The sequence below is a fragment of the Anomaloglossus baeobatrachus genome, chromosome 1, assembly GCF_048569485.1.
Source record: "Anomaloglossus baeobatrachus isolate aAnoBae1 chromosome 1, aAnoBae1.hap1, whole genome shotgun sequence".
Classification (NCBI taxonomy): domain Eukaryota; kingdom Metazoa; phylum Chordata; class Amphibia; order Anura; family Aromobatidae; genus Anomaloglossus; species Anomaloglossus baeobatrachus.
In genome coordinates, this window is record NC_134353.1 from 867,780,248 (window position 1) to 867,796,122 (window position 15,875).

General features: G+C 52.6%; 1 protein-coding gene across 1 annotated transcript in view; it reads right to left on the minus strand.

Moving 5' to 3' along the window:
- The window catches only part of PPWD1 (peptidylprolyl isomerase domain and WD repeat containing 1), an 88,949-nt gene that overhangs the window by 59,878 nt on the left and 13,196 nt on the right, over positions 1-15,875 (minus strand). The window contains exon 5 of the mRNA XM_075326166.1: positions 7,957-8,404. Within this exon, the coding sequence (XP_075182281.1) occupies positions 7,957-8,404 (448 nt within the window). The remainder of the gene's footprint in view (positions 1-7,956; positions 8,405-15,875) is intronic.

Sequence of the window (15,875 nt, forward strand, 5' to 3'; positions counted from 1 at the left end):
CGAGATAAAGAGAATTTTGTTTACTTACCGTAAATTCTTTTTCTTATAGTTCCGTCATGGGAGACCCAGACCATGGGTGTATAGCTACTGCCTCCGGAGGACACACAAAGTTACTACACTCAAAACGTGTAGCTCCTCCCTCCTAGCATATACACCCCCTGCTAGCCAGTCCTAGCCAGTTTAGTGCAAAAGCTGAAGGAGGACATCCACCCACAAGTAGAGATAGAGTAAAACCCGGAATAACCGGAGCCTCTGTCTACAACAACAGCCGGTGAAGACACACGGAACAAGAAACTTGCCAACAGGCAATAGGGAGGGTGCTGGGTCTCCCATGACGGAACTATAAGAAAAAGAATTTACGGTAAGTAAACAAAATTCTCTTTTTCTTTATCGTTCCTATGGGAGACCCAGACCATGGGACGTCCCAAAGCAGTCCATGGGTGGGAATAAACAGACAACTGAGAAGCAGGAAAACCCAACTTCACAAATGGGCGACAGACACCTGAAAGATGCGTCTGCCGAAGCCCATGTCTGCCAAAGCAAGAGCATGCCTTGGATAGAGCTTCGAAAAAGTATGCAGACTAATTCGAGCTGCCGTCTGACAGACCTACTGAGCCGTAGCCTGAAAGCCGAAAAGGCACCGACAGGTCTGATCAAATGTGCTCTGATCCCCAGCGGGGAAGGCACTTGAGTACACTTGTAGGCCTCGGAAATGGCCGACCTAAGCTAACGAACAAGGGTCGGCTTAGATGCAGAGAGACCGCTATGCTGACTAGCAGTCAGTACTAGAGAGAGGTGCACCGCCTAATAACGGCGGTGCGAGACACCTAGATCCGGGGCGCCCGCACCAGATCCAGGATATGCAACGCTTTCTCAAGCGATGAAGAGGAGCCGGACAAAAGGAAGGCAGGAAAATTGCCCCGGATAAGGTGGAAGCAGTAACCACCTTAGGGAAAAAAGTCCGGAGTCGGACGGAGACCACCTTGTCTTGATGCAAAAGACCAAAAAAGGGGGTGACTCAGAGAGAGTGCCGCCAGAACTCCCTGGCAGGAAATTATAGCCACTAGAAAGACTACTTTCTGTGAAAGATGAAACAAAGAAACCTCCCTAAGAAGCGCAAAGGGGGGTTTCCGGGAACCGGGAGGACCGGATTAAGGTCCCAGGGCTCCATAGACCGCCGGAAAGGCGGAATGATGTGAGACGCGCCCTTAAAGGAGCGCACCGGAGCCAGCCGGACGATACGCCGCTGGCACATACCGACAGAACGGAGACCTGTCCCTTAATGAGGGATAGTCCTAGCTGTAGACCGGACTGTGGAAGGGACAGGAGGGTCGGCAAGGCTAAAAAGGTCCAAGGACACCTTGGAGCTCGAGTCATAGCGGAGATGACTTCAGGAAGGATACCAGAAGTCGCCAAGATCCAGGACTCAATAGCTACGCCGTCAATCCGAGAATCCAGAATTCTGACGGAAAAAACGGACCTTCTGAGAAAAGGTCTGGACGGACCGGAAGATGCCATGGCAATCCAACGGACAGAAAGAGCAGGTCAGGATACGAAGCCTGCCTGGGTCAGTCTGTAAGAGAATGACCCGACGGCCCCCTTCCCTGATCTTGTGCAGGGCTCTGGGCAAGAGGTAGAGACGAAGCTGGGATCAAACATGAACCAGTGTGTCTACCGCAAAACCTGAGGATTGTGGACCACGGTTGGACAGCTGAAATAATCTGCCCGCAGTTTTGACATCTAGGATGTGGGCTGCGGATACGGTGGACTAGGAGTCCCTTGTCCACTGAAGAATGTTGAGGCGCCAAGATTGCCAGGCGGCTGAGTGTCCCGATCTGGAAATTGATGTAGGAAAACGCTGTAACGTTATCCGACTGAACTCGAATGTGCCTAGCCGCCAACAAATGGAGAAGGCTTAGAGAGCTAGAATACAGCTCTGATTTCTAGCCCATTGATCTAGAGGGCTGATTCGGACAGAGTCCAAGCGCCCTGCGCTCCGCGGTGGAGATATAATGCTCCCAAGGCGGAAGGACCAGCACCCTGGTGAGAATCACCTGGGACGGGGCCAGGAAGGAGCGTCCCTGAGACAGAGTGGTCGAAACCACCCCTGAAAACGAGCCCCAGGTCAGTGGCAAAGCCACCACCCCGTGGAAGGAGGGAGTTCGCGTGTACAGCGGACAACATCCAGTCTCAGAGGGCACAGGAGAAACTGGGCAAGGAATCGCTTCCATTGACGCCACCGTCTGACCAGCACCTGTATTTGGTGTCTGATAGAACGACGTCGACCGCCAGCGGAGGGACTACTTATCGACTAAGAGTGGCTTCACAAGAGCCGACAGTCTCGAATTGCGTCCTTGAGAGCCTCTGGTTCGAAGTCAGAGTGGACTTGAACAGAATGACAAGCCACCCGAATAGGTTAGAGTGGCGAGAGTAAGCGAAGTACTCTGCTAAGAGTCTGCACTGGAAGAAGGCCTGTCTAGGGCAAACGATCACTGTCAATCCCTAGGGGTGCAGGACCCTAATCACAGCAGCCCCAATGAGAATACTCGAGGGGCCGTGGCCAACCCCAAGGGAAGAGCCACGAATTGGACCACTCTGATGGCAAAACGCAGTCAACGCTGGTGTGAAACTGCGATTGACCGTTGCAGAAAAGCATCTCTGATGCCGAAGGCTGCGAGGGAATCTCCTTGGGTTCTTGATTGATCCGGTGAAAAAAAACACACGGAACAAGACCGAGACTCCATGTGAAAACGCCACACCTGACCATGCTTGAAAAGCTAAAGATCCAGGTCGGAAGGCACCGCCCTCTTCGGGGCCTAGAAATAGATTTAAACAAAAATCTCAGAACCGTTCCCAGTCGGGATTCGGTACAATTACTCCATTGGCCTGCAAGAAATGCCACGGCTTATGAGAAGGCGGCGGCCTTGGAGCCGGGAGGAGGTAACAGAAAAAATCTGTTTGGCGGGTGGACAGAACTCCATCTTGTAGCCATGGGAGATATAATCCCGCCCCCACTGAACGGAGACGTGTTAGAACCATACGTCGCCAAGTGGAGAGAGCCTGCCACCGACTAGGAGGAGGTTGGCGTGGCTAGATAGCTCGGAGGAAGCTGACTAAGTGGCAGCATCTCCTGCGGTCTTCTGAAGACGCAGCTTCAAGCCAATTGGTTCTATGAACCTAGGCCGAGCTAGAGGACGATCAGATGGAGGAACGGAAACCACCGAAACCTCAACTGATTCCTGCCCTGGACAGGTTCCCTGGTTTAGGTTTGTGGCAAGGAAGAACTCTCCCCGCCAAGAGCTTCCTAAATTTCATCCAGTCGGTTCCGAAGAGACTGGTCCCACCAAAGAGGAGCCCAGCAAGGAACCTCTATAGAGGCATCTGCCCTCCATTTCCGAAGCCACAGGAGCCTGCGGACAGCGAGGAAAGTAGCCAAGACCACCGCCGTGCGGTGTCCAGCATGGCAGACCTAGGCAGAGGATGAAAAGACTGAAGTCTGGAAGTTCAGGCAACCGTTTTGGGCATAGGGTCCCTGTGAGGGAATGCATCTCCTCTGAGGAGCCATCAGCCACTGACATAACGGTCCGGGCAGAGCCACCTGAGGTGAATGAGCCCACTTCTTGACCACTATTGGTGGACAGGGGAAACACAGTCCTCAGAATCACGCTTCATGGGAAGCGACTGTCAGAGCGGACCCTGGGCTGGTCACAGGGACCTGAAAACCGGAGTGGTTAAGGAACACACGTTGTGTTCACCTAGATAAGGTAACTCCGGCGGATTGAGGTCCAGTACAAAATTAATGTACCGTGGGATCCTTATAGAGGTGCCGTCAGCCACTGATACAACTATCCGGGCTGAAAGTCTAGACACCGGAGTGGCCACCCTTGGCGAATGAGTACACTCCTTGACCACCTCTGATGGGAGGGGGAGACAGGCAGCAGAACCCTGTTGTGGGATCTGCAGGACAGGCTGTGGGCTTGGACGCCTGAAAACTGGAGTGGTTAAGGAACACACTCCTCGTCTTGTTAAAGGTATACTGATGCCTTACTGCCAGCGGGGAATACTCCCCTGATACAGGCGGATGGAGGTCCAATACAAGTATAATGGACGCAATCCAATCAGTCGCATCCGCGTCACCTACGGACGGATCAAAGTACCTAAAGTAGCGTCCGTGACATCCTCCTCGTCCAATGAGTCAGCTCGTAATCGGAGCTGCGGGACGGGGAGGACAGGGGACCCTGCGTCTCCCTGTCAGGAGGACGGGGTCTGAGAGCTTTGCTGAGCGAGCAGAAAACGCCCTGAGAAGGGGGCTGCATGCTCAGCAGATGCCGGGACAGGCCGACCCCTGGAAAAAAGATTCCCCCAGGGGTCAGCCATCGACCGGAGCAGCTGGAGGGACCCTGAATGAGCCTCCAAGCTGAGGGGCCACAGTGGTTATGAGCTCGGTACAGCCGTACGAGACTACCAGCAGTGGATACTAAAAACAGCCTGCAGCCTCGCTCTGTGAGACATGCTGCAGAGGTGGGGGGCTATGTCTAGAATGTCTAGAATACCCAAAACAGGGGTCAGCCTGGGGAGACTCCAGGCAGAGGCACCACATAAGGACCATTACAGTGTGGGTCCGTGCCGGTTCAGGCAATATGAGTTTACATGCAGAACATGTAGTATACAGCCTTGGAGCTTTGCTCCTAGTGTGAGACATGCTGCTGAGGAGGTTCTATAATAAAGAATTAACTCCCTCAGAATGCCGTGATCGTGTATAAAAGTGCACAGCCAGAGGTTGTGACTTATCAGGCCGCTATTGTGAGTGCCCCCTCAGGTTCCAAGCCTGGACCCCCAGCCATATATCCACTCCCTCTGCTGCAGAGCAGCCAGCGCCGATCAGCGTACTAAGAACGCTGAGAAAATGGCGCCAGAGTGAGAGGGGGGGGGGCGGGGGTTAACCTAGGAGCGGGAATCGGAGGGCTAAGGCATGTACAGGGGAGGGAATCATCTCCTAAAACGGAGTGTCGTCCCCTGTGCAGAGCGGCCGGCGGGCGGCGCTGCAGTGTCCCCTTGCATGAGTAACATGCAGGGGAACAAAACGAAACTAGGCCGCGGCTGAAGCCGGGGCCTAGAGTTATACATGCGGCCGAAAATCAGGCATCATCGGCGCGGTACTCAGTAAAAACTGAGAAACCGGCCGGAAAAACTGTAAAAAGCAGCATTATCAACATAAATCACTGTCCCCTCAATAAATCCACATTGTAGAAGGACCCTTGAACAACGTCTCTATACTTAGCTTTGAGACGCAGGGTCCAATCCCTGGTGGGGTGGGGGTCCAGTGCTCCGTCCAGCAGGGTCCTGCCAAAGGGCTGCGGATGGAGGCCGGTCTCCTGCAAGGCAGTGAGAACCGTGTTGGCTCTAACTTCAAGCCAGAGCCCATAAGGGATGGTGAAGGAGCGCGGCATGAAGGGATTTCTGCCCTGAAGTCAACCTTAACAGCACTGCCGCCAGGGGAGTGTGAAGGGACATGCCGGGGGTCCAGTGGACCCGCTTTTCTTCCAAATCTTTAGAAAAAATGAAAAATGAAAAAAGGATGCATGTGTGTGTGTGATCCTCCTGACACAAAGCAAGAAACTGGCTAGGACTGGCTAGCAGGGGGTGTATATGCTAGGAGGGAGGAGCTACACGTTTTGAGTGTAGTAACTTTGTGTGTCCTCCGGAGGCAGTAGCTATACACCCATGGTCTGGGTCTCCCATAGGAACGATAAAGAAAAGATCATTTACTAAGGCGTCCCCTTCAGGTGTATCAAGGTTGAGGGCAACGTCATGGTCAGAGCCCTGAGCTGCGACCTCCGCCTCGTCCTCCAGCGAGTCCTCCAGCCGGGAACCTGAGCAGCGTGATGAAGCTGATGATTCCAAGCGGGCCCGCTTAGCTGGTCTGGGGCTGTGGACCGTGGAGGAGTCCTCCACGTGAAACCTAGAGCCCACCCCGGGAGCGCGCTGCGGCGTGGACCGAGAGGGACCTGGAGGCGCCGATCCAACAGTGTCCTGGGTCTGTGTAAGGACCGGTCTGGACTGCAAGGCTTCTAGCAGCTTGGCAGACCATTTGTCCATAGACTTAGCCATGGATTGTGAAAGTGACTCAAAGAGCTTCTCAGCAAACACTGCAAACTCTGTCCCTGCCGCCTGGACAGTGGTAGCCTGGGGGTCTACCTGAGCCGAGGGGCCCACAAGTGGTCCCGGCTCCGGCTGAGTCAGTGTAACAGGGGTCGAGCATTGCTCACAGTGAGGGTAGGTGGAACCCGCAGGCAACATAGCCCCACAAGAGGTACAGGTCGCAAAGAAACCCTGTGCCTTAGCGCTCTTGCTCCTTGTGGATGACATGCTGTTGTGTCCCAGGAGAGTGATCACAGAGGGTATAAGGGAAGAGTATACAGCCCGGCCGAACAGAGATCTATATATATATATAAAGATATATAATACGTATCTATTCAGGCAACCCAGGGGGACCAGCACCGGATGACCGGTGTGGCTTACCGACCGCTAAAAAGCGGCGTGTGTGTCCTCCAGATTCCCTGCTCCAGGTCTCCCAGCGGTGAAGAGCTCTTTCCTGATGATTCTCCAGCGCAGAATGTCTGAAAAAAATGGCTGCTGGAGCTCTCAGAGGGGGAGTGGAGCGGTGGGCGGCACCATGAAAAAGTGCGGGAATCTGGGGTCCCTATTGTGATCAAAGAGGGGGGAGGAAGCATACAGGATGCTCCAGCCCTCACTGCCGACGTCAGGACGGCTGTCCCGCCCCTACCCTGACAGACAGGTCCGGGGGCGGGAGTCTTGCCAGTAGGCCGCAACTGAAGCCGGGGACTAAATTTATGACCGCGGCCGACAAGCAGGCGCGGTCGGCGCGGAAGTCCCCCGGCTTTCACGGATCAGCAGCCACTGTGTGTCCCAGGCAGCGTCCGGTCGGCTGTCCCGCCCCTACCCTGACAGACAGGTCCGGGGGCGAGATTTTGCAAGTAGGCCGCAACTGAAGCCGGGGACTAAATTTATGACCGCGGCCGACGAACAGGCGCGGTCGGCGCGGAAGTCCCCCGGCTTTCACGGCCTAGCAGCCCTTGCAGCGTCCGGGTGCCAGGCGCTCCATGAACCGTCCCCATGGGGACACAGAGTACCTGACAGATGCAGGGCCCGGTCCCTGATAAAGAAAATACTCCGGTCCGGCAGATTCCACACTGGGGCTGCGGAGGGAGCACGGTCCCAGTACCTGGATGACCGCTCAGGATCCCACTTCTCCCAGAGCCCCCAAGGGATGGTGAAGGAAATACGACATGTGGCTCCAGCCTCTGTACCCGCAATGGGTACCTCAACCTTAACAGCACCGCCGACGTAGTGGGGTGAGAAGGGAGCATGCCGGGGGCCCCGTGGGAGCCCTCTTTTCTTCCAACCGATAACATCAGCAGCTGCTGCTGACTAAAATGGGAATGCATGAGTGGATGTGTGCCTCCTTCCACACAAAGCATAAAACTGAGGAGCCCGTGAGGCACGGGAGGGTGTATAGGCAGAGGGGAGGGGTTACACTTTTGAGTGTAATACTTTGTGTGGCCTCCGGAGGCAGAAGCTATACACCCAATTGTCTGGGTCTCCCAATGGAGCGACAAAGAAATTATAAAACATACACTTGTCTCCCAAACTGGCACACTCTTGCAGTATCGGTGCTGTGGGTCGTGGCAGTAACATGACTGCTGCAGCCAATCAGATCTGGTAATTGGCTGCAGTCTTTCAGTGTTCTGCCATAGTGGATGTCCAGTTCCTGAACCTTCTCCACACACACACACCCGACCTGTGACGTAATCTGTACGTCACTGGTCATCAGAGGCTTAATATTAAAAAAGGGCTGGAATGACGATCAGTGTGGTATCTCTGCTGTAAGACATCACATAAAAAGCTTCACGATGCCGGGAACGCTTTACTTACACTTAGTGACTCATCAAAAACTCTCATCAGTTTCCCAGTTAAAAAACGGAAGATCCGAACTTTCCTGTCAGCTCCAATAGTCGCCATCTTTTTACCATCTGGGGAAAAATTGACACCAGCGAGACAAGTCTTACACTTTGCAAACTCGTAGAGGTCTGTGTCTGTTTTGAATTCCCAATTCACATTATTGGGGAATTTGTAGCCGCGGGGAGGCCCGGTCCAGTACTCAATCATCCCGCTCTTGTCAGACGACACCACCACTTTGTACACGGGGTTCAGCCGGATCGCAGTTAGTGGTGAGGAGTGCAGCTTGTCAAACACGTGCATCGGTTTATTATCTCCACGACCGTCGTACACAAAAATCTTCCCCGTACTCTTCTCGGAGCAGGCTATGGCTGAGATGGCATCCCCGGGACAGTAAATCCATTCCGACTGGCCAGGATGATAGCTGGAATACAGAAGAAACATCAGAAAGGCTGAGCTCATATTCAAAGACTAGACAAAGCCTGATATTAACATAGAAGTTCAATACCCAACTAGAAATGTGACAATTCTCGTGCACGTACCAAGCGCAATCATTTTTACTGGTTTTGGTTGCTTTTTTGATTCTTCTGAGACATGTAGGAAAGGGAGTGTGCTAGGCAGAGCCAGATAATAAGGGAGCAAGAGCCACTTTTGGCATAAGTAAAGCATCAAGGTAAGGAAAAGAGTAACTTGTAAGAAGATGTGCCTAACCACACAGCGAGTGACACCGGTGACGCTTCCCACTGCTGGCAATACGAGATGGGATCCGCATCTCCCAGCAGCGCTCTTCATGCCCCCCCCCCCCCCCGGTTTTGTACTAAGGATGTACCTCTTTGGATGCTATTTTCTTATATGTCACTTTGCCTTAGTGTGCTTTTGTATGATTACATCTCCTTTACTAGGCTGTATAATTTACTCTTATTGCATTGATTTGTGATGCTCCTGACCCTATTAGGGTGTCACAGGGAACTGCACTCCTTTCTCTTATGGTGCAGAACTCACCCTCCATGGTTCTGGGATCCTAACTCTGGTATGGTTTCCCATCAGCACTCGAATCCTAACCACACCTCACACCACACCCTGTCAGGCACACCAGTGGGTGGTCTAGCTGGAAAAGGGCCACCCGCCTAGGGGTCAGGCAGACTGGTGGGAAGGACATAGTCAGTTCAGAAATAGCCCTCAGAGAGTGAGGAGCTGAGGGAGTTGGGACTGGAGGAGTCGGAGACCCGGTTGCAGGGTATTGGAGAAGGGTGGCCAGACTTAGTTTTGGGGAACGGTTGGCACAGGAAGGTCCAGTAACCGGACCGGTACCGAGCATGGGGGGGGTACAGGACCCTAGATCAGGGAGCTTCACACAACCTGATAATTAACCTGTGGAGGATACTCTCTTTATGAACTTCCCCAAGAGCTCAGAGATCGAAGGCACCCACACAACGAGGGGAATAGGGCTTTCCAGCTTATGCAGCCCACTGAAATCCCAAGTGTCAGCCATCGAGAGGACAGCTTCCCTATTTTAAAATAGGGAGCGGGACCCCGACCGCTTCAGGCCGAGGGGTCACTCAAACATTATCTACATGTGCGTGGAGGCAGGCTCCAGACCACTAACAATACCAGTGGGGATGGATAGCGGCACCCAGAGACTTGGTTTACTTCTGTGTCAAGAGTCTGCTTATTGGCCGCACTTACATCCACACAGCCTGAGTGAGTACACTGTGCCCACTGCATCCTGTCTACCCGCATAGCCTGAACAACGCTACACGCCACCTTTATCTCTAGAGTCCAGGGGTCTCCCCTACCCGTGGGGGGGGTATCACCATCTGTCTGCCCCACTCCATCTCCCCCAGGTGCTCCCATAGGTAGCGGCGGTACTCCCCTCACAGCGAACCACGAGTGCAGTCACGAACTCCCCCTTGTAAATATTCCCCCCTTTACATTTCGAAGTGGCCGCAAACCCCCGGGTCCGGAAACCCTCGAGCCATAGCGACCCCGGATCCGAGCAGTTCAACTGCTGCAGGTGTAGCACAGATTTCTTTGCACGGTGGCTCAGTGGTTAGCACTGCAGTCTTGTAGCGCTGGGGTCCTGGGTTCAAATCCCCCCCAAGGACAACATCTGCAAGGAGTTTGTATGTTCTCCCCGTGTTTGCGTGGGCTTCCTCCGGGTTCTCCGGTTTCCTCCCACACTCCAAAGACATACTGATAGGGACCTTAGATTGTGAGCCCCAATGGGGACAGTGTTGCCAATGTATGTAAAGCGCTGTGGAATAAATAGCGCTATATAAATTAATAAATATTATATTATTTGCACACATTGGCCTGGATTCATAAAGAACCGTAATTTTTCTTGGCTGTGTTGATGAGGGGGGACTGATTGAGTCAGACCATACGGATTCATAAAGAGGTGCACGTCTTCAAGAATCTGGGACATCTGATGAGTGTTGTGCACCTCATACAATTTGCCAAAAGTCTTCCTCCAGTCAGGTACTAGAGAGATTTCTGCGGTACGAAAACCCAAAGCTCATCGTGAATTAAACAGGCTGTGGTGTCAGGTCCTTATTGCCCATTTTAGTGGCTGGAAGAAACTGGCTTGGCAACTCCAAAAGTGGCAAGTGTTGCCGCAACTCCAACTCGCACCTTAAGTTTGCTACTTTTCAAATCTTTTGCACCACATTTCTGGCATGAAAGTGTCAGTGAATTGGGCCCATTGCGGGCATCCTATAGATACCAGTGTATCACACTTTACATATTATGGTAATTATCTTAAGGCTCAGTTTTCAGGGGAGCATTATTATCTATGGGGCTTATTGAGAATATTTTGATCGTCACTTCTGTGATTATTTGCTCATCAATTAAAATTTTGCTGCTGGTTTAGGTATTTCTTCTGGGTTATTATAGCCTTTTTGTTTTTATCAGTGCTCCTTTTGTGTCTACGATAAAATATATATTTTTCATATATTTGCACATGCAGATTTTGTGTAGCTTCTTTTACGTTCTTCTTCTATGTTTTCACTACTGTAAGATTATGTCCACACGATCAGTGTTTTGGAGGCAGTGTGTTTTCGCCAAGTGCAAAACGCTGCATTGTACAGTACAAGCACAGTGGGATTTTCTCGCCAGTGTAAACTGACATGTGGCGTGGCTTCCCAAGCGGCAGCATACCCATTTATGCTTGCGGAGACGCGAGTGTTCTCAGCGGGAGAACAGAGAAAACACGCTGTGCCCCGAATCCTGATTGTGGGCATGGACACTGCATTCTCCCACAAAAAACACTTGCGTCTCCGGAAGAGGAATGACACTGCGTCTAAAACAGAAGGATTTTTGTGTACTCACCGTAAAATCTCTTTCTCCGAGTCTTCATTGGGGGACACAGGACCATGGGTTATGCTGCTGTCACTAAGAGGCTGACACTAAGTAGACAGAAAAAGTTAGCTCCTCCCCAGCAGTATACATCCCGAGCCGGAGGCAGGCTCAATTCAGTTTAATGCACAAGCAGTAGGAGGAGAACCAAAACAAAGACCCATAGATAAGTCACAGTAAAAATTATAACCGAGTCGCCGTGCGACAAGTGGCCTGGAAATATGGACCACTGAGGCGATATTGCCTGCCTATGTAACACAAGACAAAACAGGGTGGGTGCTGTGTCCCCCAATGAAGACTCAGAGAAAGAGATTTTACGGTGAGTACACAAAAATCCTTCTTTCTCTATCGTTTCATTGGGGGACACAGGACCATGGGACGTCCAAAAGCAGTCCCTGGGTGGGAAAAGAGCAAGCACCGGAGACAGGTAGGAAACATCTTCCCCCTGTCGGGCTTGACCCAGACCTGCCAGTACCTATCTTGTTACAGGTGTGCTACTGCCGCCCGTAAAAACCTACACCAAGACTGGCCTCTGCCGATACCTGGGTGTGATCATGGTAGGACCTAGTACAGGTATGCAGACTAGACCAGGAGGCGACCTCGCGGACCTGGCCGGTCGACGTCCGAAGTCTAATCGACCAAGATGCTCCCGTTGCACGGGTATAGTGCGCCTTCACTGCCCACGGCGGGGATCCGTTCTTCCTGCGGTAGGCCTCAACTCTAGCGGAATTGGAACCATGTGGCAATCTTGGCCTTGGGCGCCGGCATGAACTGACTGTCGGTGTCACCGAAAGGTGCGGTCCTGAGGACATAACAAAAACCTGAGAGCTCGTACCAGGGCCAGAGTAAACAAGGCCCCTTTCAGGCTGAGAGAAGGACTAGGACAGAATGACCGAAACCCAATCTCCTATCTAGGTGGAACGGCGAGACAGCACCGGACCAAAGGCGGGGTCTGGTCGGAGCACCCCCCCCTGTGCAGGTGGAGGCCCAGAAAAAGGAGGAAAAAAACGACCAGAGAGGACTGCCCGTCCTGATGCCCTTCGTAAAAAACGTGATGGCAATGAGGAACCCACCTTCCAAAACAGGTGAGAACCGAAGGAAACTAGGAAAGAAAAAACAGGATACCCTGAAGCGAACCCCTCGCCAGATATAGGTCCCACGTCTCTAGTGGATGACAATACAGTAGAGTCAGATGGGTGACTTCTTGGGTGAAAGTCCTGATTTGGCAGACGAGAAGCGAGAGGCTTCTGAAACTGAATTGATAGAGCAGACACCTGGCCCTTAAAGGGACGCGCGAGAGACCCGCATCCAGACCTGACTGCAAAAATGCCAGCAATGACGGAAGGGAGAAGGAGCAAAGAGAAGAGCAGATGCGCTCCTTACACCACCGGAGGAACTCTCCCCGTGTGGAAACAGATTCTCGATGAAAACTGGCTGTCCGGCCTTAAACATTGTGTGTATCGCTCCTGTCGAAAGGCCTGTCTGAGCCAGTAGCCGGGATCCACTAGTAAGGTCGTCAAATTAAGGACCTTTGAGTCTTGGTGGAAGAGAGGGCCCCTACACGGAAGATCTGGAGGGTCTGGAAGGTGCCACGGGGCAACTGTGAGGAGCTGAGTGAGTTGTGTGAACTATGCTCGCCCGGGCCACTCTGGCGCCACCTTCTGCCTTGATTCTTTGGAGAAACCTTGAAATCCTGGGAAGCAGAGGGAAGATGCACGGGAGCCTGAACTGGCTTCACGACAGGGCGAGGGCGTCGACACCTAGGCCAAGTGGAGGTAGCACCACTCGATGAACCGTGGACCTGATAGTTGAATCGGGAGGCCATTGGGTCCCCGACCGGAGTTTTCCTTCGCCGAAAATCTGGCTGGGGACTTCTCTGTTGAGGAACCATCTGCCTGACGCGGGGCCATCCCTGCCGAGAAAAGAGAGCCGTTCCATTGTCCACGCTAGGGATGTGCACTGCCGAGATTAGAGCGCGAAGAGATCCGGCCCAGTGCAAGGTCCTCTTGACTTCACCCATTGCCATGATACTCCTTGTGTCTTCCTGGTGGATGATGCACGCCACCACTGCGGCATGGTCAGACTGGAATCTGACTGGACAACCCAGTACACGGTGCTGAAATCGTACCCGGGCTAGCCGTATGGCTGAATTCCGGACTGTTGATAGGGAGACAATACTCAGGGGTGTCCAACAACTTTGTGCTGCAGGAATGGAGAGGCACACCCCAGTCTTGGAGATCGGTGACGATGGACACTATCCTCCAGAGAAGAAGAAGAAGAGAAGGGACTCTCCCCAGGGAGGTTGCGAAGAATGGTCCACTTAGGAAGGGAATGGCGGTCATTCGATATAGACGGGACCAGCGGTCCATAGCAAGGAGAGATTTGACCCCCTTCTTCGTCAGGGCCCGCTGAAAGGGCCGAGGATGCAACTGGGTACAGTGTACTGCCTATATCCCCGCCGGCAACTGACCGGGGACTCGCATACCAAGACCGATGGAAAAACGGGTGCGGATGGCAGAGAGTACGGAGGCCTCGGTGCAGGGAAGAGAACCACTCTTGTGCGAGGAGTACCTGACCTCGGACGGTATTGAATACCGTGTCTAAAGGGATGATCCGCCGGGGCGGGATCTGAGAAGACCTTTCCTGAAAGATCAGCTACTCTAGAAGCGAAAAGGCGACGATGGCCATCTACACACCCAGACGCCAGCCCTTGAGGGAAGAACTCTTGACCACCAGGTCGTCCCAGGGCGGAGTGACTATAATAGCTCTGGAGTGTAGGATGGCATGGCAGCCGCTATGATCCCTGTAACGACCCTTAAGCAAGGAAGAGGTCCCTTGCCTCGCAAGGTGGATGAGCTATTGGTGGTATAGAGGCGCCTTGAAAGGTTGAGGCGCGACAGGACTGGAACCGAGCGGTGGAGCGACGCACCCGCATGCCTCTGGGCCGATGTTGGGTAGGGGAAGAATCTCTACCCTCAGGTGGCCTAGGGGACCAACTAGACTAGCCCATTTCCGAAGGGACGCTCCCCTAAGAGCGGAAGGGAGACCAGCCATAGAGGTCGCATCCGCATTCCAGATCTTGCGTTAGAGTGCTAAACAGGTGGTCACACTGCTGCTAGAGGCTTAGACCGTGCCACTGGCAGACGCCAGGGCTGTGTTGAGAAGATACTCACCGAAGATGTCAACCAGTTCTGAATCGGCAGAGATGGAACGTAGACCGCTGCGTAGGGTGTCCGTGGAGTCCCTGAGAGACGTCACGTTAGGGATGATAAGCTAGGTGGAACCCTGGCGGGTCGATCACAGGGGAGCATGCCCCTTCTCTCCGGAGCCCTACTGGATGTCCACTGAATACATCATGGGTCCGCCAGAAAAGTCTTAAAGGAGACCTGTGTGCTCAGAGAGGAGAAGAGGACTCACCGTGCTCTTATGGTCTGACTCATCGTTTCTACCAGGCTAATCGTCATGCGCCGAACCTCGGGCGCCTGCTCGGAATCCAGCTGAGGTGTTACGCCTGGGTCATCACCAGAGGGGTCGGAAGGCTTCCGGTGGAGCAGAAGTTTGGACCTGGGAATCAAGGAAAAACCAGGCGGGGGCGCCGAAGAGACCAGGCGGGTCCGCTTCGAGCCGTGGATAAGGTCCCTGGCACGGGACTCACCTCCCCCTGTGTGTGCACGGAGAGAAAAGGGCTGTCCGTACCTTTATGGCATGACTCACCATTTCTACCAGGCTATTCGTCATGCGCCGAACATCAGGCGCCTGCTTGGAATCCAGCAGAGGCGGTACGCCTGGGCCATCGCCCAAAAGGTCGAAAGACTTCGGGAGGAGCGGCCGTCTGGACCTGGGGATGAAGGTGAAAACTCCCCGAGGGGATTGCGCCAGTCCTGTGGAGGTATGACAGAGCGTCGGCCAGGGACGCAGCGTATGCGCACTGACCCGAGGACGTCAGCGAGTGAATTTATGGCTTGAGACAGGGGCGCTAACCAGCCGGCCGGGGGGGGATACCGGGACCTGCAGTGTCAGGGGCTGCGGTGGCTGTAATCACTAAATCTGACATGATTTGGGTGAATTCAAAAGTTGAGGGTACAGCAATCTTGACCGTTACCGGTCCGGAATAATTAACTTTTTTTTTTTTTTTTTTTTTAGCTCTGAGGATTCTATGCATTAACTCTAATGAGATAATATTCTGGGAATATATGTGGACAGTAAAAACCACCGTTCCCTTCGATATGTATGTATCTATCATGCCAACTAGTTGCCCGATGGCACCTGTACAATTCTAATATATATATATATATATATATATATATATATATATATATATATATATATATATATATATATATATATATATATATATATATATATATATATATATATATATATATATATATACACACACACACACACACACACACACACATATATATATATATATATATATATATATATATACACACACACACATACACATATACAATAATAAACTCAACCTCTGATAAAAACACAATCCCTGTATGATTGTGGCTCTTTTGAGGCTTGTT